The 27,651-nt window shown below is 43.1% G+C and overlaps 1 protein-coding gene across 4 annotated transcripts; it reads right to left on the bottom strand.

The window, feature by feature from the left end:
• Positions 1–181: 181 nt before the first annotated feature.
• On the bottom strand, positions 182–27,342 carry tnip1 (TNFAIP3 interacting protein 1). Of its 4 annotated transcripts, none has more exons than XM_036548855.1 (18): positions 27,301–27,342; positions 15,885–16,065; positions 14,795–14,944; positions 13,955–14,043; positions 13,593–13,652; positions 11,878–12,072; positions 10,831–10,925; positions 9,978–10,116; positions 8,478–8,591; positions 8,225–8,290; positions 6,946–7,077; positions 5,894–6,022; positions 5,309–5,440; positions 4,508–4,633; positions 1,939–2,019; positions 1,138–1,332; positions 904–988; positions 182–294 (listed from the first exon to the last, which is right to left on the bottom strand). In XM_036548855.1, the coding sequence occupies exons 2-18, from the start codon at positions 16,027–16,029 to the stop codon at positions 236–238; spliced, it is 1,992 nt and encodes a 663-aa protein (XP_036404748.1). In that variant the 5' UTR covers positions 16,030–16,065; positions 27,301–27,342; the 3' UTR covers positions 182–235. The 4 variants fall into 4 exon arrangements, with proteins under 4 accessions (XP_036404748.1, XP_036404746.1, XP_036404750.1 ...); XM_036548853.1 differs by lacking the exon at positions 27,301–27,342 and adding an exon at positions 22,829–22,926; XM_036548857.1 differs by lacking the exon at positions 27,301–27,342 and adding an exon at positions 22,829–22,926 and having other exon boundaries at positions 8,478–8,570.
• Between the last annotated feature and the right edge of the window lie 309 nt (positions 27,343–27,651).

The following is a 27,651-nucleotide window of genomic DNA, read 5'->3' as shown; positions in this document are numbered from 1 at the left end:
ATAGAATTCCATACAGCAGAGAATAACTACCTTACAAGATCAACCAGAAATGATCTATATTACAATAATATTCTTAATAAGTAAAACAGTACCTCACAAAGAGGTTTATAAAAGGTTAGCATAAACAATGTTACGTTACAATATCTATACAGTAGGAAAAAGTCTAGATTAACTCACACAATGCCAACCCGAACCTTAAGTGCCTGACGTTGCCCCGTGGCACAGCACAGTGGTATTAGTGCTTCCCGGGATCATTTTGTCGATCCCTCTTCCCGAACCCAGCAGCAGAAGGGTCTGTGGAGACACAGTTAAGCCACTGTTATAATGGCTGCAAACTGCTTTAACTTTAAACTTTATTTAAACCTGCGCAGTTCACATTCAAAAGATGCTGCACTCACTACGCCAGAAGACATTACTATGATATTCCATATGGGAGTACAATGTCTAAATGAGGTAACACAGTAAAGGAATTAACTAATTCCTAACACAATTAACATATATTAATCACATGTGCCTGTGTGTAACACACACACCAACATGTGTGTGTGTGTGTGTGTGTGTGTGTGCCCATGCATAGAGAGGGCTAGAAGGGTATAGAGAAACAGGTGTGTTGAATAAGCAACTGCTACCAAAGGGAACATCATCTCTAGTCATGGTGTAACACCACGGGTGTCGATCTCATCTTCAGCAAAGTGGCATAGACGCTGTCATTACCCTCTCAATGGCAGACACACACACACACTGCTAGAAGGGTATTGAGGGACAGGTGTGTTGAATAGACAACCGATAGCTAAGAATACGTCACTATAGTCAAGTGACTGAGCAATACAGTTGGTGCTCTCACGTGCCCAGGCCCAGAGAGTCTTCCCCAGACCGGCACAGACGCGGTCATTCTGGGCTCACCTGTGTTCTCTGGGGGGGGTCTCGCTGCCTCCCCAGGACCTCTCATGCCACGGGGCTGGGGGAAGGAAGACTGCCAGGGGAAGCCCTGAAGACAGAGAGCAAAAAAAAAGGGATGAGTGATGTGTTAGTGATTAATGCTGACTGTGAACACATGACAGACGTCTGCGTCATCCACAAAGGTGCCACTGAGCGCAAAGTGGGCGTGGGAGGCAGCTGAGAGCCGGCTGCTCTTACTGGCTGGAGGGGCTGGAAGTCCCGCCCGTGGGTAGCGCCGAGGTTGGGCATCCGGGGTGGAAAGTGGACGGGCCACGCCTCGAAGCCCTGGGGGGCCTGCGGGGCGGGGGGCACAAAGGGGCCACAGTACGGGGGGCTCAGCGGGCCGTTATTAGAGCTGGATGTGGGGTCAGAGGTACGTCGCTCATGTTGGCCCTAAAAAACACACATTGCATTGCATTGCATTACTTTACAGGCGCTTAGCAGACGCTCTTATCCAGAGAAACGTCCAGCACACATACCTACACATCACACATACAGCATAATTTTTATCAAAGGATTAGCTACATAGACATAAGACTGATTTAGTCTAAATCACTAAATCACATATATATATTATAATTTATCAGCACCTTTCCATTTTATGATGTGTACCTTATGCATAAATGGAATATTTGGATTTATATAAAATGAATGAAAAGATAAACAAGAGACAAAAGAGACCTCTGAAAGAGATAATTCTCCATATGACCTCAAGGTATCAATCACTGATGCTTTCCATACAGAAAACATTTTTATTGGACATTTGACAAAGACACCACAAGGGGGCGCTGCACAACAATATTTGCCACTCTATAATGCAAAAGCCCACCCTTCACAGAATATAATGGAGCACTGGGGGAAAAAAGGCTGCTCATCATTTTCTAACATTACAAAGAAGCAGGTCCACAACAGTTTGGACCTTGCTTCTTTTCTAAACGGGCCAGACACTGCCCAAGTGTTCTGGAAATGTAAGGGGCAATTTGTTTGAAGGCTGGGTACCTGTTTGAGGTGCATGTGCAGTCTCTCCAGCTTACACCTCTCTGTACGCTCTCTCTGACACTCGCTCTGTGTCTGATGCAGCTGAAGACCATAGACACAAATACACACACATACACACACAAAACGTAACCACGGACACAGACACAGATGAACCCATACCACACAGACGCATACAGACAGAGACGGACGGACAGAGAGACAAACACCCAGGGAAAAAGCAGACAGTTTTAGAAAGCACGCCCTTCCAGACTACAAACAGCAGTTACAAAACAAGGTTGCAACACAAAGCTTAAGTGTGAGGAAATTCAGGAGTGGTCAGAGGGAACAGATGGCAACCTGTGCTTAAAAAGGCATTTCTCCCCGAGCCCTTCAGCGCTCAGCTGACAGCTGTAAGTTCGGGCAAGGGCAGGCCGAAGAGCAACACTGAAATGTTTGTGCTGTCCTCACACAGGGAACTCCCTGCATCTCATGACAGAACAATTCACTGAGGCCCCGGGCTGGACTTTAACAAGAAACTCAACATGCCAGAGTGGCAGTAAACACACAAATCAAATATTCATATTAAAAAAATAAATAAATAATAACACAATCAACTCACACCATGAAGAAACTGCTTCTGAACTGAGTTATGGTAAAATACACTGGCTCACAAAACACATAAAACAAAACTTGTCTCTAAAAAACAATATACCATAAATTGACTCCAGGGGACAGATTCAAAACTATGCATTGTGAAGTCCACATCAGTGTTGCTTGCGGGAACCATGAAGAGAACTCACACTAACACTGCAAGCAGTGTAAGGGGTCCATATCAGTCATCAGATGACATAACTACCGCTGTTGTGCATAATTGGTCTTATTAATACTGCATACTCATTGCACACATACTGTAGGTGTGCGCTATTCATTATTGGGCCGATTCAGTCACGTGTAAACTCCACTTGAGTGCTTCCCAGAAACAGTTCCGTGGCTCCACTGCCACTACGCAAATCTGGACACGGGAACTTCACCAGGCTATGAGGAAGATGTGTGTTTGGGGCAGTGTCTGCCTGAAATGTCTCATTTATTGTGCAACTATGTGCCCTCCATCGTTACATTTTATCAGTCTACAGCCCCACACAATTGTCAATACGATTCTGAACATCTACATTCTTTAAACATGATATCACAGTCTCTGTGACATCTGAAACGTGTGGGCAGACAAAATGCATCAATGAGATACACGTCACGGATTGATGAACACACACACAAAAAAATTCTCCAGGGTGATCAGTTTATTTCCCTACCATGTGCTTATTAGTCACAACTACCACCACTATTGTATCTATACAGCCTAAAATACTGCCCCCAGTCACACGGTGCTCTACAAGAACAAATCACCATGTGACCTGCTCTATTTCCAAATTGGCAGAGCCTGTGAATAGGCATTTAGTGCTAAAATGGATGAGAAAAGAGGATGGGTCTGAAGGATAAAGCAAATGGTGATACCATACTGAGAGCTATGAACTATGCTACCACCTGTATTCCATCATTAGAGGTACATCCCTTGCCAAAAATTAGCCTTCATCCTCCCAACTGATACCCCTGGCTCATGGACTACACAGCCAGGACATTTTATCCAAAACTGCAATAACTAGCTAGTTGTACATAGAAGTATTATTTTTACTGTATACATACAGCAAAAAACTGCAAAATGGAAAAAAAAAAAAACTGTCATGGTAAAGGGCACAGTACCATGAAAGAGATGACAATTATCACAGAACAATTGGAATATGTCAGGCCATTTAGCTAACTAACCACTACCTCACTGATTCAGAACCAGTTACAGTTACAGTCCTCTCCATCAGTGTCCAGTGTGGGATGCTACAGCAGGGCTGCCTTCACAAAATTCCTCCACACTCAATTTTAAATCGACTATTTCATTTTAAGAGTTCAATAATTCAATAATAATTCAACTGAAATATTGTAGTTCATATGGCTAGTCTGTTTGTTGTATTTGCTGTAATTATCTTCTTGGTGAATTATGTGGAAGACAATCTGAACCAAGAACATGGTTGTTTTTTTCTTTTTTTTATTGTAACCGACATTTGTAACTTTTACCATTTTAAAGATTATTTTAGTTCCAGAACTGCTTTAATTTCTCTGAAATACACGTTCAGCTTTCATAAGGGAAGGTGCTAGCGCCTGGAGTTCTACAATGAGAACATGTGACTGTAACGGAACTCTGGGAGAACATGGACCAACCACCAGGGTCTTGCAAGGGAAGTGTGGTTTTCCAGGGTGAAATAAATTTATTCACTGTGAGTAACTTTGCACCTTACATTTTCAGACACCTACCTGCCCGCATGAGTGAAGCCTGACTACCAAAAAAACTGAAATCCACGTTTTTCAGAGACGCAAAGAAAAACCACTCAGCTAAGATAGAATGGCCCCTTGACAAAGAGAACGGCAGTGAAGACAACTGTTCCCTGGACCTAGTTTGTCATTGGTGTATTCAAGGAACAAATCATTTGGCTGCACAGCACCACCATCTAGAGCAATTGGCAAATAGTGTAAGACTGCTAGCAACCTGAGTGGTCAGATTGGTCATCTGACTCTGGAGCCTGTCCACCTGCCGCCTTAGGTCCTCCTTCTCCTCGTTCATCCGCTCCCTGTCGCTCCTCTCCTTCTGAAAGTCCTCCTCGAAGATCTTCACCTGGAGACAGGAAAGCTCGAGTGAAAAACTGACAGTTTCCCTCAGAGATAATCTCTGTTATGCCCAACCACGCTGAATCAACTCATGTTAGCTTAGCAGACACTCTCACCTAGGGAAGCTTGCATGGCTTTAATTTCTACCCACCTCTATGGATTGGACACCTTTCTGAAGCAATTCAGTCACTCAAAAATACTCTCAAGCACGTACCAGCACAGTTCCACCCAGGAGAACAAAGGGGGGGGGGGGGGGGTAGGCATGTCTCAGTGATGTTATCTGAGTGACTCAGAGGGTGCTGAGAGCAGTGTGACGAGGGGGCCCTGAGCAACTGTAACCCACCAAACCCTGAATAGAACAAAGCCGGTTGTTTTCCGCAACAACGGCCACCCCGTCATTGCAAAAGAAAAGCACAGCTTGTACTCATTTAGACAACCAAGCTGCTTTGGAGCCAACATGCCTGCATCCTGAGCAATTGCACCCTTTACCCAACCCTTTACCCTACGCCACAGCACAGCGGTTCTAAAAGCGCGGTCTGAGAGAACCAGTGCTTTGTGGGCAGCTTGTCTAACTATGGATGCTGTAAAGAAACGACAAGGAGACAGAACAGAAGGAGAGGACCTAGCCTACTCTTCTGCTGTGGTAATTCCAGCAAGTGAGCAGTTGGCCCGATGGTCCTACCTGCTCCTTCAACACAGCGATCTGGGTCAGCAACTCCTGGCGCCGGGCACCCCCAGAACCTTCCCCATGGTTACCAAACTGAGACTGCTGAGCATTCGTGGGGGAGTGCAGGTTCAGAGCTTCTTCCAGCGCCTACAAACACACACACACACACATACATACATACACACATCAGCACCTAAAGGCTGCAGAATTAAAATAAGAACACAGCCTAGTATTGTTCCAAGGCTATGAGTGCTTTACTGGGTATGGGGCGTAAGGACAGATGTGCTGCGTGGAAGTGTAGGCATGTACGCACTGGAGTGGAGGGGGCATAGGCATAAATGCACGACCTGGGGGCGTAGAGAGAAACACACCAACAGTGGGTGTAAGGGGCGTGGGCATGAACGCAGCCTGGGGACGTGGAGAGAGAGAGAGACACTGCAAGGGGGTGTAACGGGTGTGGGCATGGGCGTGCTGCCTGGGGGTGTAGGGAGGGACGCGCTGCCTGGGGGCGTAGGAAACATAGGCATTGTTGCAGTGCCCAGGGGCATACAGGGCGTAGGCACGCAACGCGCTCCCCGCGAGACAGCGCGGTGCTCGTACCCGATTGAGCCGCTGGATCTCCTTCTCCTGGTACTCCCTCTGCTTGCTGAGCGGAAGCAGCTGGTCCTGAAGGTAGCGCATCTTCTGCTTCAGCTCACACGTCTCTGCGGTCAGCAGCTCCTTCTCCCCCTACAACACACACCTGCTTTTACAACTCACGCACAGCAGAGATATATTCACAAGTCCGAGGCACAGTCAACTTCTGTGCAGGGGAAATGCGTGTTTTATGCGCCTTTTATAAGGCTTCTGTACACACATAACAACTTTAGCCCTGCTTCGGCCGTTTAACTGCACTTTGAACCTTTCCATGCGTTTACCGTAATTCTTGGGGAAACACTGTGGATGGACACTGGAGTCATACCTAGGCCTGGCACCTTTGACAGTTTTCTATTCTGGTGCAATGGGAAGTGATTTACAACTTTACAACGCATCACTGTGAGTGACCAATGAGTGACGAAATATCTGCAGAGTCCTGTGGTGGTGACACACACACTACGATTCCCCGATTTCAAAACTCACGGTGTGTGTCACCCTCGACTGCCCCAATTCTGCAATCTTAAGCCGCGTCGACCTGTCGTACGAGGGCTTGCGATTTCAAAAAAGCTGCCGCAAGTGTACTAGGCTTTATATGAGGGTTTAGATAGCGGCACTGCCAGGGACTTCCTCCTGTAGGGACAGTATACGGCATTATCAGAAGAGCGATAAGACGCGTGAAACCCTGGCAACAAGCCACTCCCGCCTTTGCAGGGAGATAACTGCCCAGGGTAATTCCTGTGGGAAACCAGAGACAATGCCAGTCAAAGTTGAATGACTTTGGTAAGGACTTTGGGAAAGTACTGAGCTTCCAGCTATTGAAGCTCAGGCCTTGCTGACTGATCAAGGAATGACAGGGCTAAATATGAAACCAAATAAAGCTGACGCACATGTAAAAACTTGCTGGGGTATAAAATCAGATCCCATGATGTAATGCTCTTTGAAGGACAGAGGGAGCATTCGGCACACACACTCGGGAGTGTGGTCAGAACAGAGAGCTGGCCCCGCCCCCCTCTCACCTGCAGGTTCTCGATTTTGGACTTGGCCAGCAGGAGCTTCTTGTCATAGTCCCGCTGTCTCTGCTCTCTCTCCGCCTCCAGCTCCCCCACAGCCTTCTGGGAGTCGGCCAGACGCTGCCTGAGGTCTGTGATCTGGAGGGGGGGACACCAAGGACCAGACCACCATCAGACCACCATCAGACACCGTGTGCGCCACTGGAGGGAAGATGAAAACTGCCCTGCCACCATGGACGAAAATGGCACCCTTCAAGACCTGATGCTGACAGATTCCTTTTAGTTCACAAGCAACATAACCAGTTGACGTGGTCTTGATGGCTCTCACCATTACATCATCATATGTTTCATGAATTTGAAAAAAAACATGTACCTAAATGAGCTGAATGGAAGTAATCACTCACATGAACACAGGTGCACACACACACACACACACACACACAACAGGTGCCCACATACAATTACGCACACACACACACACACACATACTCGCTCACACGCGCATACACGCAAATCTGATGAAAGATCGCTGTGATGATAAGGCATTGATTTCACATTTAGGATGCGGGCGGTGGGGGGGGGGGTGACAGGCCGTCTCTGCGCCCGGAGAGCTCTCGGCTCTGGCGGCGAGCTCCGCTCTGCCCTACACTGCTCTGCTGCTGTGTGGCGGCGGCGGAGGAAGCGCGGAGCGGGCGCAGCGCTGATGGCGGCGCTGCGAAACCCGGGCCTGCCCCGCGCCGAACCGCAGCAGGAAGGCAGAGGCCAGCGGCAGAGGTGAGGGAAATTCTGCGCGGGGCCCGACGGGGGCCCGCAGCGGGGGGGGGGGCGCGGTGTGGTTGCCTCGCTCGCAATCTTTGCCACCTGGGGAGATTGCGCCATTTCCACTCCCCGGGGTGGTGGGGGGGGGCGGAAACGCCGTTCGGGCTCGCCAGGGGCCTTAGCGACATACACCCTACATCAGCTGACCGGCCTCATCAGCCACCAAAAAACACCCAGGGCCGGTCTCCTGACCCTATAAAGGTCACAGCTACCTCAACATCCTGTGCAGATAAGCATCACGCAACCAAAACGCCTTTTGGTGCAGGGCACACCAAGATTTTGACGAGTCTCGCTTTTCTGCATGTGTACCATGGGGGTTATAACTGTACTAATCCAAAGAGAAAAGAGACACAAAACTTGTATACAGTGTTCTGACCCTGTGAGAAAGTGTGTGTCTGCGTCTGTGTGTGTGTGTATGTGTGTGAGAGTGTGAGTTTGAGTGTGTATGCATGTGATGCTGATTTACCTTCTGTTCAAACTGCAGCTTCATGGAGTTCCACTGTATGTCCCATTGTTTGTTCACCTCCAGGACCTGCGGTGCCCCCAAAAGGAGACACAGAATATTACAGTCCCTGGGGCTTGGTTCATGCAAAAAATGTTTTGAAGTTCCTACACAGTATTAGAAGATAAACATATGCATACCCACTCATACATGTATCATACATACACATATATGGACAAAACATCTCTTCATATGACAAAAAAGCTAGAAGACTCACATCCTTCCTCTGTTTCTCCAGCAGCTTAATCTTCTTCTCATACACTTCTGGGTCGCACGCCTTCAGTACGGTTTTCTCTGCCGTTTTGCAGCTCTGGATGAATGGGAAACAACACTAAAGATTTACTTCATAGGACTGCCAAGGACACATCGCCTAAAAGCCATTTAAACTTTAGGAACAGGATGCAGTGATACTTCAAGATCAGTTAGTGAGCCACCAGTGTTAGCTGACTGTAGAGACCGATAGCTAAGGTGAATTCTATATTTAAAAAGTATTGTAATTACATTACATTCACTCAGCAGACACTCTTATCCAGAGTGACTTCCAGCAGAAAAGAACAGAAGTGTATCCATTCAGACCAAGCTCAACACTCCCAGACCAGTGAGTGTGAGCAGAAAACTATTCAAGCCCTTCCGTAAGTTAACTTGTACAACCTGACTAGACAAGGGCAGCTGAGTACACTACCATACATCAGTCACTAGATCACTAATAATCAGCAGTAATTGTAAAAAATGCTGTTACGCTTCACGTAGGACATGTGATGAGGCAGTCATCGCTTACAATGGCAAGACTTGTTTTTCCTTTCCTGAATGAACACCTATTTACTTCCCACTGAGACGCAGGAATAACAGCACAATTTACCGCAAGCAGAGCGGTTTACAAGAATTTTCAGATGGGGAAACATGGAAAAAAAACCCTAAAGGTGCAGATTAGGAAGTGAGACCAGCTCTCGCTGCGCAGTAGCAGCACGGAGCTGCACGGTATGACTGATTTCGTGGTGAGGAGTGGAAACAGGGTCATTGTATTAGTTTTTTTTTTTTTTTTTTTAAATATAAAAAAAAGCCCTTTGCATACGGAGCTTGTGTTCACGGCACAGTAAAAGCGGTATTTTCTCTCAGCGCTGACTAATACGTAACATTAATAGCTATCTACGTCTCTCGAAGATGTAATGACTTTCGAGGCAGCTAGCTTCAGTTATTTTGGTCTCCTCTTCTAGTAACGTTTGAAGTGGAAGACAGCATACCTTTTCAGGAAGGTACAATAAGATACTGCTTGATCAGGATTTTATTTTTGAAGGATTTGATTTATTTTAAACTAATAATGACTAAGGACAACGTCATGCAGGATCCCAAGGCCCTCCCTTGTGAAAACTGGTGTAAAATATAATCCTCGGTTTTTCCTCATATTTTTAATTCGCAAGCAATGGAATACTGACCTATTAGTACAGATAAGTGATCTGCTTCTCAAACATCCTAATAATCAAATATTTGGTCTTATTCCTTATTTGACTCTCGACAGCGATGGTTCTGTTCTACTGATCGATGGATGGTGGTGATGAGGGGTCAAGCACAAACTGGATCCTACATCAGGCATAATCTAATCATAATTTGGATTCATTTCCACCAGCCATATGCTGGTTTCATGGGGTCCGGCGGGGAGGAAGTTTGGATCTGAAAAGGGAGTGAGTGTGGATGAGTCGCTGAAGGTGGACTGGCTTACCTGCTGAGCCACGGCCGCCTCCATCTTGGCTCCTGTGGGTTCCAGTTTCACAACCTCCTCCTTGACTTCCTGCTGCGGGCTTCCTGCTGTGGGCTCATCAGTGCCAGTGACCAGCCTCTTTAACTTTAGGTTCTCCTGCCTGTGACAAGCCAGTGGAATGAAACAGAAAGTGACCGATTACCAGAGCACACAGGGGGGCTGAAAACACCCAGAATCCTTTGGATTTACGATTTCATTTTGTGCAAACGATGCAGGGGCAAGGGCAGGGTGTGGAAAGACCCTGACATGCCAACTCAACAGGAAAACAAGAGGAACTCCCCGCACACCATATCCTCTGGTCTGCCCTTGAACCTTCTATATATGATGCGATCATAACCTCAGATTAGAAAATGGCCATCTGCCAAATAGTTTTGATACTCTGCTTTGCTGTATTAGTACACTCAAAACTAAGCTACTAAACTACAAAGGCAGCAGTGTAGCACAGAGGTAAGGAGCAGGACTCTTCACTTATTTAGAAGTTACTCTGGGTAAGAACGTCTGCTAAATGATGTACTGTAATGTAATATAATGTAACAAAAGGTTGCCAGTTCAAGTCCCCACTGTGGCACTGCCTCTGTACCCTTGGGCAAGTTACGTAACCCAGAACTGCCTCAGTAAATATCCAGCTGTATAAATTAGTAACATGTAAAAAATCATGTTAATATGTAAATCGCTCTGGATATGAGTGTTTACTATATGCCAATAATGTAATGAAATGTAATGTGATGTAAAGTACTGGCCAGCAGATACAGTTCTGCTGTTCAGTACAATACTGTGGGAGCATCACGTGCCAGCTGGACAGTTACTACGCTACCTGAGCAGCTCCAAGTCCTGATTTCTTAGTTGGAGGTCCTCTTCCATCTTCTTACGCAGCTCATTGTTCTCCTGTCGAAGCTGTTCACAAAGTGTCTGCAAAAACGGTACAGACAAAGCAACCGTCAGCAACAAAACTAAAAGGACACTTTTAGACTTTTAGACTAACACTAAGGACTAACCTTTAAGTATGAATAGCAAAATTTCTTTAAATCTGTATGACTTTAAAGTCATTCCAGCCAAACGGACATAATTCAGACTTTTTGTGTGCAATATACCCATCTTCATTACATGTACGGTATGTGTGTTGCTATTATAACCTGTTTTACCACATTACTCACAGTCTTGAATCAATCACGCTCCCCGCCCAGTTCTGACTGAGGTAGCTCTTTAATTCACACCACAGAACTGCAGGCAAAATGGCTCTCCAGGCCTCCACCACTTCAACACTGAAGAGGTATAATTACCTCAGAAGAATGTCGATAAGATAAGGATTTGATTGCAATGGATACAGAATTTTGAATAAAGCTAAAAAATAATCTTTTCATTTACAGTCATGCGCCGCTTAACGTCCATTCGGACAACATCCATTCGTATATACGTCCGTAGTCCCTTAAGGTTATAATAAAGTTTAAAAATCCCAATCGCAGAACGGGACGTAGCGGATGTAACCGGACGTAGTGAAGGCAACGCTTCCCACACGCAACACGTGTATCTCATGTCTCATGGAAATAAAGCGATTGCGCTGCCAGGCGTATAATGGTACCGCACATAATATACCACATACTGTATATACTATGGTGTTCACACAACATCCAAATCACATAACGTCCTATTTCACAGACCGTATCGTTGACGTAAAGCGACGCATGGCTTTATTTCATTCACACATTCATTCAAAAACAAATACAGCGTGTATGAACACAAATCACCGCCATACAGCAACATGATACAATCTTATGAAATGTGGTGTTAGCTTTGTCTTTACTACAGGGTAACGGCATTTACGAGAACTTCACCAATAACGCCGGACAGCAAAGCATCTCACCTGCAGGAGGGAGGTACGCTGCTCATTCTTCTGCACTTTGGAGGAGAGGCGGTTGAACTCCACGGCCATGCGGCCCAGGTGCGCCAGCAGCTGGTTGGGGTTGGACTCCTCGGAGAAGAGGCTGAAGGAGCTCTCTAGCCTCTGCAGTTGGCTGGCCAGCTCCAATGTCTCCTGGGGCAGCTGCAGCATCCCACCCTGCGGGACGGACAGAGAGCCCCGCGTCACCTGACACCTCCCTACCCACTCTTACAAGCCTCTGGACTGCATAACGTGACCTGCTCCACTTCAGCTCCACGTCACCCGACTTGCGTCAACCGCAAGCGCTAACTGTCTTTGGGGGTTGTCCCGAGCTCTTTCATATAGGTGCAGATATATCAAAACTACATGCATCAGCCACCATACACATGCTTTGACATTCAAAATAAGACCACGTCAATATATGGGTTGCCTTTTATTAGCTGTTTTTTTTAATGTTTTCTAAATATTGATGATTATTCTTCGAAAAAAGTTAAGGAATGACTCAAAACAAGGGGTCGCCTTCTGCTGAATCAACCTCAGTCGAGATAAAGTGATCTCTGAATCTGTCAGCTGAGGTATTTATGTCCTTGGTGTCGCACTCTGATTGGACAACGTAGAAATTGCTCAATGCTGACTCATAAAAGGTGTGTCATGGAACTCCGTTCTGTATGTACAGTGAGGGAGGGATCTTTGGCACATTCAGGTTTTTCCGAAAGATGCATTCCCTGAAGGGCGATCGTGTGAGACACCGGAGTTGGCCGGCTGCATTCCGGGGTTCCCCCATGACTCCCAAGATACCACATAACGAGTGTGCTGAGTCAGAGAGCAGGGATTTGCACAGTCATCTGAGGGGAGCACTCTGACATGCCGCTGTCGCTGACCTTGGGGGGGGGGGCATGAGGGTTGTGACGCAAAGCGAAACCCATCGCTCTCGTATGAAGTTCTCACGGTCTCACCAAGGGCCTCACGTCACACAACAGAGAGAGAGGAAAAAAAAAAAACATCAAGAGCTTCCTTTGACCCCCCCCCCACCATAACAAGGCGCTCGGGCAAAGCCTGACATGAGGTCAGCGTTTCCAAGAATTCAGAGCGTACGCGCCCTGCGTCAACATATAGCATGAGAACGCCCCATTTTCGCCAGAAATGGATCAACACCGCTGTTGAGTCATGTAAATTTGTCTTACACTTCAACGTAAGTTGGTAGAATGGGTACAATTTTTCACTGCACATATGTATGATATATATAGCTTCACGAACCTAAATGTTACATTTCTTTCTAATGCATATAAAAAAGAATTATTTGAAATTAATTACATGACTCATTTTGCTAAATTTAATCAAAACGCTTCCTAAATCCTGTCCTCTTGTACAACAGGGAAATGGGCTGATGTGAAGCCGTTAGATAAAATTATCATGAGTAACATAATTAGCTGGAGACACAATAAACCAGAGCGGGACAACCATGGTCATGGAGGGCTGGAGATGTTTCTCAGTTATGTTCTATTATTATTCTATTATTAACTCATTTTTAAAACCCCTGTTGTTAAGTCATCGTTAAAAGGCTGCAGTCTGTATGTGTAGGCTGTAAGTGTAGAGTACGTGTAGCTAGACTGTACTATCATAAACATCTGTCTCAAACTAGAGGTCACTGCAAACCCACACATGCAACTCATACACTGTCAAGCTGGCAAGCTTACCAACTTCGAGTCTCCAGACTTGTCATCCATGTTCACCACCTCAAACTCTGAAGAGCCCTCCTGTGATCACACAATAAGAGAAATTCTCACTAAATGTCACAACACCTTCTGCACCAGTCAAAACAGTGGCCTGAAAATAAACTCAATGACCCTACAAGACATTTATATTCTGGGTGGCATATATAGACTCAAGTGAGACAAAATATTAAAATATTTTAGAGGGTCAGGCCTCAGAATGATCATTTTCAGAAAACTATTCTTTTCCGCTTTGATGGTAAATGTCAGCAGCACATAAACAGACGAGTGAAACAGAATTCAGCCTACATGTTGTCCTTTTCCATGCTGAAGCCGGACACACTTACACTGGACTCAGGCTGGAGCGCTCTCCCTTCCACACATTCTTGAGACTCCGTCAGGTTTGCGCTGGACAGTCCAGGAGGTTTAGCCTGGGCTGAAGGGGTCAGATGTCAGTCACAATCGCATTAATGCGCAGGATAAGGTTCAGCAGGCCTGAGCCTGGAACACATGGCCTTGGTGCTTCACGGCACATCTCTCAGAATCACCTCTATGCCTAAACACCTGAGACACTCATTCCTGGTGCTCCACAGAATGTGTCTCAAAACCAAAACTATCCCTAAAGCAACACGAAGCAACACTGGCTCTCCGGGACCAGACTTACACAAAGGCAATTTATCTACTCTGTACTTTATTTTTCTACCCATATCTACCCATATACATATGGAACACAGACCAAGTATGTACTGTTTAAAGTGCAGTCACAGAAAATGATGAATCCCCAGACCTACAGTATTATCTTTCCCTTGTTTTTGCACTTTGGGGTTAGCGGGAATAATTGAGAAGTAGCATGACAGACTCCTTAAACCACACTGATTAAGTAATCTGACCAAATAATAGTGTTTTACTAAGAAGAACCAAATTTTTAAAGGAGTTACAGGCCAACAGTGGAGCTGCTCCACCCTTTATGATGTTAATGAAATCTCACTCTTCCATCATTGGGTATTAACTGTCCAATAAGATTTATATGTGTTTAGTGGGCAGTGCCAACAAAGGACTTTGATCAATCATTCTATCTTGTCAGCGCACAGCTGTTTAATGGCATGGGGGCTCAAGTATGAGCCAGACTTGTGGGAACGGGAGCAGCGGTTTTTCCCCTTTCCCCGGAGGCCGTGGCGGTGACGTACCCTGGACATCCGCCTGGACGGGCAGACCCGCGCACAGGCTGGGGGAAGAGGAGGCGGTGGAGGATCTCAGCGTCTCGTTGTCCCTCACCAGCTCCTCCACTCTCTGCCGCAGTTTGGAGGCCTCCAGCTGGGACTCCTCCAGCAGGTCTCCTGCGGACACAGGCACAGTCCCACTTACTATCGATACGGCATCCTGCATTTCACAGCACGACGCCTGACCCAGGCTGACCAAAGCGCGCAAGCCCTGGGGTTCGATTTCATGGGTGCGTCAGCGCATACTCCAAGACTAAATGTTGGTTTCGTGATTGATCAGCTATGGGTGTGGCAGTCATGGGGTAGGTAGCAGAAATCTGATTCCTGTCAATGTCCCTACCATAGCTGGAATGCAGCCAAGAACATTAATTTTTTTAATTCAAATTTGTTTTTCAACATTTGACATTTGTTCAAAGCCTATTTCAAAGGCTTGAGCTGCTGTTTTATTTTTTTAAGGAATACCCCCTTGTACTCTCTGGGAGGAACAGAAGAACACTCTGTTCGCTCCTACTTGTATGAAATAAAAGTGAAATGAAGAAACATACTGCCCGCCCTAAACACATTACAGCCAAAGGACACAGCGAAAGGTGACTCCTGGCCCACACTACAGGAAATCAGGACTATCCACATTCTTATTTTACAAACAGAACACAGCAGAAACTGTTAGAAGCCAGCTTCTCAGGGCTCACAACACAAAGGATGAAAGGCAGGCTAGGGTGTGAGGTTAAAAAAACACCAATAAACAAGGCTGGAGACAACACGGAAAATCACCTGACTGTACACAACAATCAGACACATGCCAAACTGGTCTGTTGTGTAATCCATTCAACAAGGCATGTGAGAGTGTATTTTGAGTGAATGATGAACAATTACTGAGGTATATTATCATTTTGGTTGCTGCTAAATAACTTTTAAACCTGTTCAGTGTATGGAGCACGCAAGTGTGTCTATGTGTAGAGTATATGTTTTTGTGGGGTGTGCTATGTGTGTGTGTTTGGTAGGGGGGGAAATGTGTGTTGTGTGTGTGTGTCCCTGCTCCAGGGACAAGCAGCAGTACCTAAGCTCTTCAGCCCCTTCATCCTCTCTCTCAGCACGCTGTTCTCCTCCACCAACTGCCTGTAGGTGGCGCTGCCCGCCTCTTCCTTAGCCAGCGCCTCGCTCCCACCCGGGTCATAGATCCGGAACGGACCCTTTCCTTCCATCAGGGTGGCTTCACTTACCAAACATGGCACCCTGTGCTGAGGACCAACACAGAGATGGACGCTCAACAGCAAGGTCGTTACCACATTACATTACAGTGCCATTATTACACCCTTTAACAGCCAGAGCACTTACCAATGACCACTGCCAATGTATGAGACACTGACATGAATACAATATCAAATAAAGAGATACCTTTAAAATGACAGTTGAGAAATAAAAAATGCAGTTAAATAAGTAAAAAAAAGAGTTTAAGGAGGAAAAAAAACAAAAGCAAAACAACACACAAACTGATAACTATGCAGTTTCAAAAGTTCGCACACAGCTACAAAGTGCACAAACAATATGCCACCTGCCTGACTATAAGACAAGAAAAACACCACGAAGTATGCCAACAAGTCAAAGATCAGAGGGGCAGGGTTCAGCCCTTTGACAACTGCTCGTCCAAAGTAAGTCTGAATTCCAGGAACTGCGACAGTGCTGCTGTGAGGCTCTCAGGATGCTTAGCGGAGCTGCTATCTGCGCCTCACAGTAGAACGAAGCTGAAGTGAGCTCTGATGTGAATCTCTGGAGTTCCTCCCACATGACAAAAGGTCCTGTCTCTCACTCTCGGTGCTGAGAACCTGCGGGGGCTCTCACTACCTGCAGATAAACCTCAAAAAAATTCCACTATAGTGGAAAGTCTGATATCACTTGATTACAAGCGGCTAATAGCGTACAGCTAGCCTATCCACCTGGCGTAAGAAATACAAAACCAGAGGCTTGTTATGATTCATCTCTACAGTGACAATGGCCAGGTTTGAGTATCGATACCCTCTCAGGACACAAATTTTTTAGTTGATGAAGCAGTAGCCTACTCAACCATGATATCAGTGACCAAACTGTCTAAACTGTTTACACATCACCACAGATGGTTACAGAGTCATTTAAGAACCAAAGATAATGCATTACTTGTGAGTGAATACTACACAATTTTGTTACATTTAGACATTACGCAAAGTCGCTGTGCTAACTTTCCACTGGGATAAACAGAATGTAAGATGTGTAACATTTAAAATTAAAGTCTTTAAAAATATCCTTCTTTTATGTAAGGAAGGCTTTACTTTCAGACTAGCTTTGAGCTGAAAGTGGAAAACTGAAACGCTGAATTGAACATCACCTCTGCATTCCTGACTATAAACACACCCTTGGGATGTGAGAAAACTATTTTAATGAGACCAACGCCTGCCTGCTAATTCTTTTTTTTTCCAGCGGGGTTGCAAAATGCAAATATGATAGAAGTTAGGTAACAATACTTTCAGCAGCCAAGAGAACAAGCAATTTACACAAGTAACGTAACCTGCTGATGGCAAAACATGAATAGCAAGTATGTCAAAGGAACACCGCGCTTCCGTACCGACCTGGAGGACATGGCTGTGAGCAATGATCTTCTCAATGTAAATGCAGGGTGAAGAGTAAGCTCACTGAAGTCAGGTCAGGGAAGAACACAGACCAAGAGTAAATGAAAGCAAAACCAAACCTTACCGTTCAATATAGTTTGTCACTGTCCAAGATAAGGGGAATCAACACACATGCAGACACCAGTCTGACAGGACTACACCAAACTTTATGCTAAAAAACAATCCCTGTTTCAAAGTGATGAAAACAATGAGCCTTTATGTGGGAACAGCTGAGGTAAAAAAAAAAAAAAAAAGACAAACTGCCCACTATTCTCAAGAAAAGGATTACTCCATTTAGTGGTTTTTATTATCAAAGCTTGGAATTGTTAGCAGTTCTGGCTTTACCGGACTCTACAATGATTGCAGCTAGGCCGGCGGAGGCCGTGACTCAGAGAAAGAGACAGACAAACTCATCTCTTATGACCTGTGCCTGAGTTTCCATTTCACTCATATCAGCGTCCAGGATCACCTCCATTTTCAGTTCTTTCCATGCTTCAGTGTCCCCAAGGGAATTTTGGACCATTTTTTCAGATACTCTCACTTTTCATTTCATTTTTTTGGGGTGGGGGGGAGGGGGAAGGGGAGGAATGGGGGGTGGGCAAAGGAAATAACCTAAAATTCATAGATGGTCTGCTGGCGGGTGGGGCATAGGGGCTACGAGTTACTGTGGTTTTAAATATGGTTAAATATGATGGGTATCCTCATACCAAATTTTTTTCGATGTTGTAATTTCCACAACTGGCACTTAAAAAATGTTTAATGAAAGTTCAATTTGCCACATGCAAAGTTCACTACATGACTCCATGGCTGGTGACTGACAGAAAATGGGAAGTTATCTGAACAGAAAGAGAATGACTGAGAACATAAGATGATGTTTAATGATTAGCACAGTTCATTCAGCCCAGCTACCCCCACATTCTGGAGTGTATCTAACGCCATGTAAAGCCCTGAGGGTCTCTACTTCCACAGTGATTTCTGGTTCCTCATTCCATACATTTTAAAACTTTAAAATTACATTTTCAAATTATTTCAAGCACCAGGAAGCCAAGTCAGAATATGTACCGGTGCCTTGCTCCCCAGTGTGTTTGACAAATGTGAGCCTAGGCACACGTTTACTAGCTGATCTCAGTTTTATCAAGTGCTCCTGGTCTAACAGTTACATGTTTGCACGTAGGAGCAGAGCAGATTTCAAGCACCAGCAGGTGTCTCAGTAGCAAAGGAAAAAAAACCTCTTTTTTTAAACCTGAAAATGTATTTGGAAGAACTTGACCGAGATGTCAGCAGTAAGCAGCTCTGTCCAACATGGGAAAATCCTACATTTCCCAATTTCCGATGTGGCCTATATAATTGTCGCTTGATGACGTGGAGCAAATAACTACTTGTGCATCCATACGGGAAATGTGATTAAGTACAATACAGTAACATTTTAAACACAAGCACCATCTGATAAAAAGCTGCAGTGGTTCTAAAACATCACGTAGCCATATGAGACACAGCATGCTCATTCATTCAGCACATCAGTTTAGATAAGATCTGAACTCAAGACATTTTCAAATGACAAGTCATTCCCTAAATGTTGTCACAGATGTTCTGAAGCTACCAGATATGGCATCCCCCCCACATTTTCCATCTTCAGCTTTTATCAAGGTAATAAAGCTCCCACAACAGGATATGCTGATAACTATTATCCACTCGATGACCAGCACTAGGATAGCCACACAGGCATACAAACCATGTGAATAATTATCACATATTTTACTCAAATGTAAGCTTGTCAAAACGCAGGCTAGCGCATGAACTGTCCTGCTAAAAACATATCTGTCTGATGGGAAGCCTACACTGGGCATTTCTCATGTTTTGCACACACTGCTGGAAAAACAAGCTGAATCTGCTCACCACTGCACAGGCATACAGGTCAACCCTTGGAAGTGCAGGACGGACCGGCAGATTCCTCTGTTTAACAGATTGGGCCAATCAGCGAGCTTTAGCTGCTGGCAAAGTAAACCTGTGCCAGGCAGCAATCAGTAATGTTTGCTGTTTTAATTTCATCGATCTCTAATGAGTTATATTCATACAAGTTCTTCTCCCAAATCATGTGGCTACAGAAAAACAAATTACCCAAAATGCATTACTGACCTTTGATAAGTGCTGAACAACAGGTTAATCTACTTAAAGATCACCACAAAGGGAGGCAGCTTCTCACAGTAAAGCAGTGTTTTAATTCCTGACTACACCAGAGAAGGTCACAAATGAAAGTTATTAACATATTTCAGAATTAAACGTCCCATTAGTTTAACAATTATTTGCATTACACTCAATGAGAGACACATGGAACGCATCTTATGAGGGTTCCAGATTATTGGTGTGTGATGACTTGAACTTTAACCACAAAGGTGCAAAAGGGAAACAGAATAGGAAGACAACAGGGGAAAGGTTTAACAGAGGAACTTCAGCAGACACAGCTCACAGCTTTGTACAACATGTGTTGCAAAACTGATGGTGCAACGGCACAGTCAACAGGACAACATTACTTGGCCATGCTGAGACTGTAAAATTCAAATACGCCTGCCATTTAGCTACTGTGCCTTTCCACATTATTTTATCAATGTAAAAAGTCTAAGCTAAATTCTGAAAATTATTTATATATATAAAACAAATATTTTAAAATGTATAAGAACACCCCTAAAAGATGTCAGTGACAACATATTTTTAGTACGAAAAAAGATGAACTTGTAATATTTCAATGTCAGTTATGAGGTATTTTGAAGACACTGAAGTAAAACAAAACCCCCAATACACAGGAAGAGCGTCCTCTTCCAACATCCTCTTCAAGGAGAATTCATTTGAGCATTCAGAATTTTGCCCACTTGTCATGTATTACAAAATAAACATTTAACTCTGCCAGTTAGAAACTGAGACCCAGATTTCTGAACTCCAAGAGACACTGGGATCTGCATGCACTGGCAGAAAACATCAACATAGCTCAGTGCTGTGGTTTTACGGTATAAAAACAGTGAAATGCTTTCTCAGCAGACCCATGTATTCCGGCTTCCTTCATTATAGCGAAGATCATTTCTTTAACAGGTAGCCTATATTCCAAGCTCTAAGGACGAAATTTAACGTGGCCGCAACAGACTGAGCCCGCTGTATTCCCAGCTCCGACCGTGCGTGACCTTATCAGAGAAAGTGCTCGCCCCGTGTTTGCCTTCTTTTGAATTCTTTTCGCCCGTCATTTACAATTCAAACAGAAGCATTTGAATGAGCCTGTTTACAGGGCTTTCCGCGCAGATATTTTTGGCCTCTGCCATTTGAATGTTTGACACGTCGATGCGAAAGACTGTCAAAAGAGTCGTCACTGCTGTGAAATGTGATTTCACACTCCCCCTTCAGAATATGGCTGGAGATATCAGTCTACAGCACATCTGTTACCTGTCCAGTCTCCTGCTTTGCATTTTTGCCAGTGTGGCTGATGCTATTTTGACAGTTTTGACAGAATAAACTCTGACACAGCTGGGATGCCAGCTGCAAACTACTCTGGAGTTCTATGCAAAACTGGCTTTGGGTGTTTAAAACCTGATCTTGAAAACAAAAGCCTATGTGTTTTTTTTTTTTTTTCAAACAATGAGTTTCCCGTAAAACTGGACGAAGACAACAGGAATTATATTATCCTATTGTGTTATCTTACATAACAGCAATCAGAAATTCCCTAAGACACAAAACTGTTCTGTATAGATGGGTATTCCTCTGTAAACAATATGCCGCACACACACGCACACACACACACACACATCCGCAGTATATCACACTTCAGAAGACTTTATGGCAAGATTTATTTTGAACTTGTTTTATGTCTAACCTAAGATCCCAGAGAGCTTGACAGAAAGACATCTGCTGTTATTAAAGTGTGGATCAATGAAGGCAACCATCTAAAAAATGTTTTGATGTGCATCCACTGAACCACATACTGTCCTTTAAATGACAGAAATATAAAGATGCTTTTCTGAAAATGTTACACATCTTCACACCCTGATTTTTGTCAGTCTCTCAGACAGCAATGACAGGTTGCTGCATGCAACACTGTCATCGTACATTGTAAATTGTGATTCACTGACAAGTGGGCATTGAATGAAATATTTCCAAATTTAGGTTGTGTGGCTAAACTCAAGGGTCTTTTTCATGAGCAAGGCTCTAAAGACCTGGGTGGGGACAGCCCAACCCTCAAGACCCCCTTAAGGTCAAAAGGTGGGAGAGAAATGGCACATGACAAAAATTGTAGACAGAAAGTGTGTTTTTACAGAAGCATGGATAACACCTTTGTCTGTTTGTGCGTGTGTATGCATATATACATACATACTCCTTGCTTGTATTGTACTCTATCTTAACTTGTAAGTCAGAGTGACAAACTGAAGTGTCAAATGAATAAATGTTAATGTAAATGTATTTAATTGAGGCAACATTTAAGATGCTAAACCACTCACCTTAAATAGGCTGTAAATTATTTGTTATCTCAACAAATTCTAAAACTTATGTCGGTGCACATTCACTATCAAAATACAGTAATGTAATATAATTGTGCCTCAACATATACACACAATATAACCTCATAAATCGGGACTGCTAAATGGAATTAGAAACTTGGGTCATCACAGCATCGTAGAAAACCAAGGCTGATGTGGATTATTTACTCAAATTAGTACAATATCTCAGCGACAACAGGTCGAATATAATATTAAAATGCGTTTATAATAAGATCTTCCTGACAAGCCAAGGGGACCTTTGTCCAAGGAACAATGGCATTTGATCGATGTAAATGTATAACAATGCCTGTTTATGCTAGACAGTTATCCAAGCTACACACACAGGCGCGCATACATCACATAAAACACACAACTGCACGGACAACGAGACATACACAAATATGCACACCTATGCTTGCACTAATGCCTAGTAACCGTAAACAACACGCTATCGAGCTACACAGCAACCTGCAAATAATGCACTGCTAGCCAGCTAGCCTATTTTCACGCAAGCCATTACCTCCTTCTACAGCCAATATAGATAGGTGACATTCTATGGGTGCTACCGTACTGCTATAGCCTTTACATCATACAGCACGGGTTATATCGATATAAATGTACTTAAATAATAAGAAAATATTCAGCCTATCATTACACCAGGATTTTCGTCTTACTAGCATTTGATCATGCAAACAGATAACGCTAGCAATACATCACACTTAGCATAAAGCTAACTGCACAGCTACCGTAGTTATCAAGCTACATCTTACAAAACATCTTAATTCAAACATACAAAAGAAACAAAAATATTGATTAAATTTCTTAATAATAATAAATATAAGTACCGTTCACCCAGGGAGACAGATTGGTCTTGTGTTCAGGCGGATTGCGGAAGTGGTGCTCCGTGTTGTAACACGGGAAATTCCACCTCGATGTAGCTAAACAGCTGTGGTTGACATCCGCGCAGCCCAATGCAGGGCGGAGGGGCGATCACTCCGAGCCACAGTCTTAAAGGGGAATGGAACCTTAAAATGCAGGGCGCTCGATCAGACCGGTCCGGTGGCTAGTTTTCATATATTATTACTGTACGACCTCGGTGGTAACTGAAATATTACTGGATGTAAAGTGTAGTTCTAGAACAGCAAATACATGTCGGGCCTTTGCAGTTTACAGTTGCTGCTGAAAAATCTAAGAAATAATCGGGGAACAATTACAAAAGTTATTCTCTCATCATTGTGTTAAATGGCTCATAACATCAAATTAATTAAGAAGAACAGAATTCACATTAAAACAGCCGACAGAATGTTACATTCAGCGACCTAGTCCGCTAGGGTATGGCACAATTGCTGAAAGATCATTCTCTGAGGGCAGGAAACGTAAGTTGAGGTATCTCATTTAAACAGTGCTGGAATCATTTACCGTATGCGAGATACTTCTTTTGAAGGCGAGCCACAAACAGAGACAATATGAATTGCCACACTTCATCAGAATAACAGCTGGAACCATGTCTCATGGTTAGATGCCTGTGATGACAGATTATTGAAATGACCCAACAGTAAACCACCTGGGTCAACACACAAATTGAACAAGCTTTGTTTCAAAGCAAACCTACCTAATGTTTCCGAAATGCTTTTGTGCAACTTTATACTGTGTTTTTCATCTTATCTAAAATTAACGATCTCTTTAAAACGTGTAGGGTAACATACAAATGTAAAATACAAGACAGAGTCCACAAAAATGCATATTAGTATAAAAATTGATACTAGCACACTGTATCCGAATTACTGCCACCAAAGCAAGTAATAACAAGTAATGCAGTAGAAATAAGAAGATAACAATAATTACAAATGATTTTTGATCATTATTACGGTTCATCGTCAACTGTAGATTAATGTAACTTGCCAGTGAGCTAGAATGTCAAACAATGAAAACTGGTTGAAAATAAAACTGTGTGTGCATCGATGTAGCTACCTAGCAAGTTAGCTCTCTAGCCAAAAAGTACTGAGCTCACTGTCTGGGGAAAAAAAGACCTAGCTGGATCGCTTGTTTACCATTTCACAATTTTTAATCCAAAACGGTAGAATACGGCTATGGCCTATAAGTGTGAGCAGCAAAACTACACCATGATTTTAAGACTTATGTTATCTTAACTTTTCTGTTGCGATTCATCATATTAGGAATGGTAAATTGGAATGTTAAGGATTGTTAAACTGGAAATTATATGGAAAGTATTTTAGACATGTTGCTGTTTAAGTTATATAGCTACGTTATTATTATATTTTGGTTAGGAGCAGCTACAGTAGTAAGCTTACATTCACAACCATGGCTGTCTTCTATTTTATGCCAGGAGCAAAAAATGACCTGCAGTAGGCTGCAATGACTAGATGCAGATGCTGGTTATTGAATATGGGGAGGGACCGATGAAAAAAGGTGTAAACTGGAGTCCTAGAGCATGATTGATTATGTAATGCAGCAATGAAACTATGATTGATACAACCTTGGGCAGTTATTGTGTCACCATATGATATCGCATGCAAATTTTGTATATAAAATTAGGTGGTTGGAATTAGACCTCGAGGTCAGTGTGGCACATATGTGATGATGTGATGATGTGATTTTTTTTCCTTTAGACTTCACTCGATAAAGCGCCCCCATATGTTTTTCAGGCTAGGCTGAAAAGTCCAATTATTGCATTGGTAAGACAAATTTATTGATGGTCTTTCAGTTTAGTGATGTAGCACAAGGCAAGACCACGCACAGCTCATGGTAGCAAATTAAAATGTAATGAAATATCATTACAAGGCGCAACACTAAATATCAAAGTGGATATCAGCTTATACTCATCACTGTTGATTGCTTGTCAATCAAGAGTTGTTTGACTACACAGTTAACAATTGTTTGATCACTTTCACAGACAACAGCTAGCTAGGTTGTCAATTCTATTACTATTAATGTGAAACAAACAAACACACACACACACAAACACAATTGCTCTAATATAAATAAAATTAGTCATGATAAAACTACAGTGTGAGTTATTAAACCTGCTGGCTACCTGCCACCAAAAATCTCTACTATGCTACTGTAGTAACTGCTATTTGCCAGACTAATTTCGTTAGAAGGTTAAATGCACACACGCCTTACATTCAATAGGACTCAAAGCAGGCCCCCGTAACTCTTAATAGTCAGTTGAACACAGCTGGATATCAGCAGGGGAAACTTCTAGATGATTGGCAGTAATCCAGAGAAAAGGGTGATATTCCAGTTTATAGATCATCTATGTCTATGGTCACAAGCCAATGAGTTTTTTAGCCATAAGCAAAATCATTAATGTGTCAGTTAATCATGTATTGTATTTTAAGTGATCTGTAATTAAAAAAACTACTAAAAAACGAGTTGAAATTTTAGTGAGCAATTTGACGGATTGATATTGCCATATATAAAAAATATAGTATGTTAAATGTGCCGATATGCAAATGTTGGAAAGCTACTTCATAACGGTAGGGTACACAAATGATAATAAGGCTGCTGCTGTAATACAGTAGCCAATATCACCGTTGGCCACCTGTGGAAAGGATTTGATGCAGTGAAGCAGCGTTGTACAGCACTACTGAGTAGAGTGAAGACAAGGAGAGCTCAGTTTGCCGTAGTCAACCTCAAGATAGCCTGGGGGCCAAGAATAACTGGAGAGCCATGCAAATGATAAACACCAAACAGAAGCGGCACTTCCTGACCATATCTCTGAAAGGTGTACACAAGGGGAGCTAGGAGACAGAGCGTAACAGTAAGCGTGATGGTAAAGTTCCAAAAAAAGAGGCCGGGGATCCCCTCTCTCTTTTTTGTATTTCCTGTTTGACACAGAGAAACGGTCGCACTTCCTCTCTGATTATTTCTATTTCTGACCCATCTGCTCTTTAAATGCTGCAATAATAGAGAATTCAAAACAATCAACATTTTTTTTCTGAAAGGAGAATGTGACAATTGGAATGGTTTTCGATCACATTTTCAATCATAAGCAACTGTGAGTATATCATCGCCAACAGTAATATACTATATAATTTATACCATATGAAAATTAAGCCAATATTAAACTCTTAATAGACTGCATCTTTATAACACACTTTAAATTTTGATAATGATCATGAGAAGTTTTTTATTTTTACTATCCTGTATCTAAACATGTAGATTAACGTTTCAAAGAAACCTGCATCCAGCCATGATGATAGTTCTGCCATTAAAGAGACATTAATATTTACTTTAAGTCTGTCACAAACAAGATCCTGGCATATACCACTACACAGCTCTGTAAATGTTTTCATCTGATGTCCCACATAGGCTGCCCACACTGGAGTTTCACTCCAGTCTCTACAACACATCAATAGTGACACCCTATGGTGACAACTACACAATGTATGTAAACATTTGCTTACAGTCAGGACTTCACGTTACTAGAACAAGTTATGTATTTTTTACTGACAAACCCACCACAGTTAATGAAATGATCTTTAAAACATGTTGCATGCTAGAGACATCCATTCATTTGTTGAAAAATATGTTGAAAATTTATGGGAAAATAAAAAAGCAAGTGTTGCAAATATCTGGAAAAACAGACATATTCAGAAAAAAGATATCTTTAGGCATAAAGACTGCATACACACAGATGAGACCAAAAAAAGTTTAACTAACATGTGGGCAAATGTTACCTGATTGGACAACAGGACAGCTGGACTTCTGATTATCAACTTCTTAACTATTTGATTAAACCACATTACAGCTGTATTTTAATTTTTTGTACACTTTTAAAAATAACTATTAAAGTATTTCAAATCGGTTGTGTTGAAGCCATACTCTCCTTTTAAACCATTTAGTTGTCCTAAATTAAAATGAATACTGTTTTTAGTGAATAATTACTCTGGTAAACTTTGATTTTGTACAATTGTTCATTTTTACAAAAGTTTAGATCTGCTTTGAGAAGTATTTGATAATAGCTTAAACAGAATAATAACATGCATCTATAACCATGGATGTGTAAAATGCATAAGTAATGTAAGTAGTGGCAGGGTGGGTGGGATTTCACCCTCCAAGTAGTTTTTCTTCCTTATTTATCACAAGCTTTCAGTAATATCTTAGGAACTTGATTATTTTCCCGCAGGTTATCTCAGTGGTTAGACCACTTGTATAAAACCAACATAATACACGCTTAAATTGTTCAAAAGCAGGCACCAGCTATCAAATCATGAATATGTACGTCAGGAAAGAAATCAAATGTGCACCAAAACATGAAGGATTTCAGTCTGAAAAGGAAGAACAAACTCACCTGCAGGATCACCTACATCTGTGTCCGAAAGACGACTTTCACAGAAGGTGAGAAGTAGGGGGAAAGATATTTAGCTGCTTTTTTTCATCTGGCTGGGGATTTCCCACACAGTGAAAGGCCCGGATATTTTCAGAGCGAGCGGACCTGGGAACTGTCCAAGAACTAAGTCTTTCTCAGAGAACATTACCAGGAAAAAAAATAACGAATCATATCTTGTAGCAATCATTTTTGGGAGTTTGTAAAAGCTTGCAAAACTTTGGAAAGATGCACATTACCTCATCTCACAACAGGCACTTAAAAAAGCTGGACACACAAGGGGTATTCTTTGAATCATCTGGTACCTCTAATGAC

The sequence above is a fragment of the Megalops cyprinoides genome, chromosome 16 (genome assembly GCF_013368585.1).
Source record: "Megalops cyprinoides isolate fMegCyp1 chromosome 16, fMegCyp1.pri, whole genome shotgun sequence".
Taxonomy (NCBI): domain Eukaryota; kingdom Metazoa; phylum Chordata; class Actinopteri; order Elopiformes; family Megalopidae; genus Megalops; species Megalops cyprinoides.
Note: the sequence above shows the minus strand (reverse complement) of the source record. Positions and strands in the feature narration are given on the sequence as shown.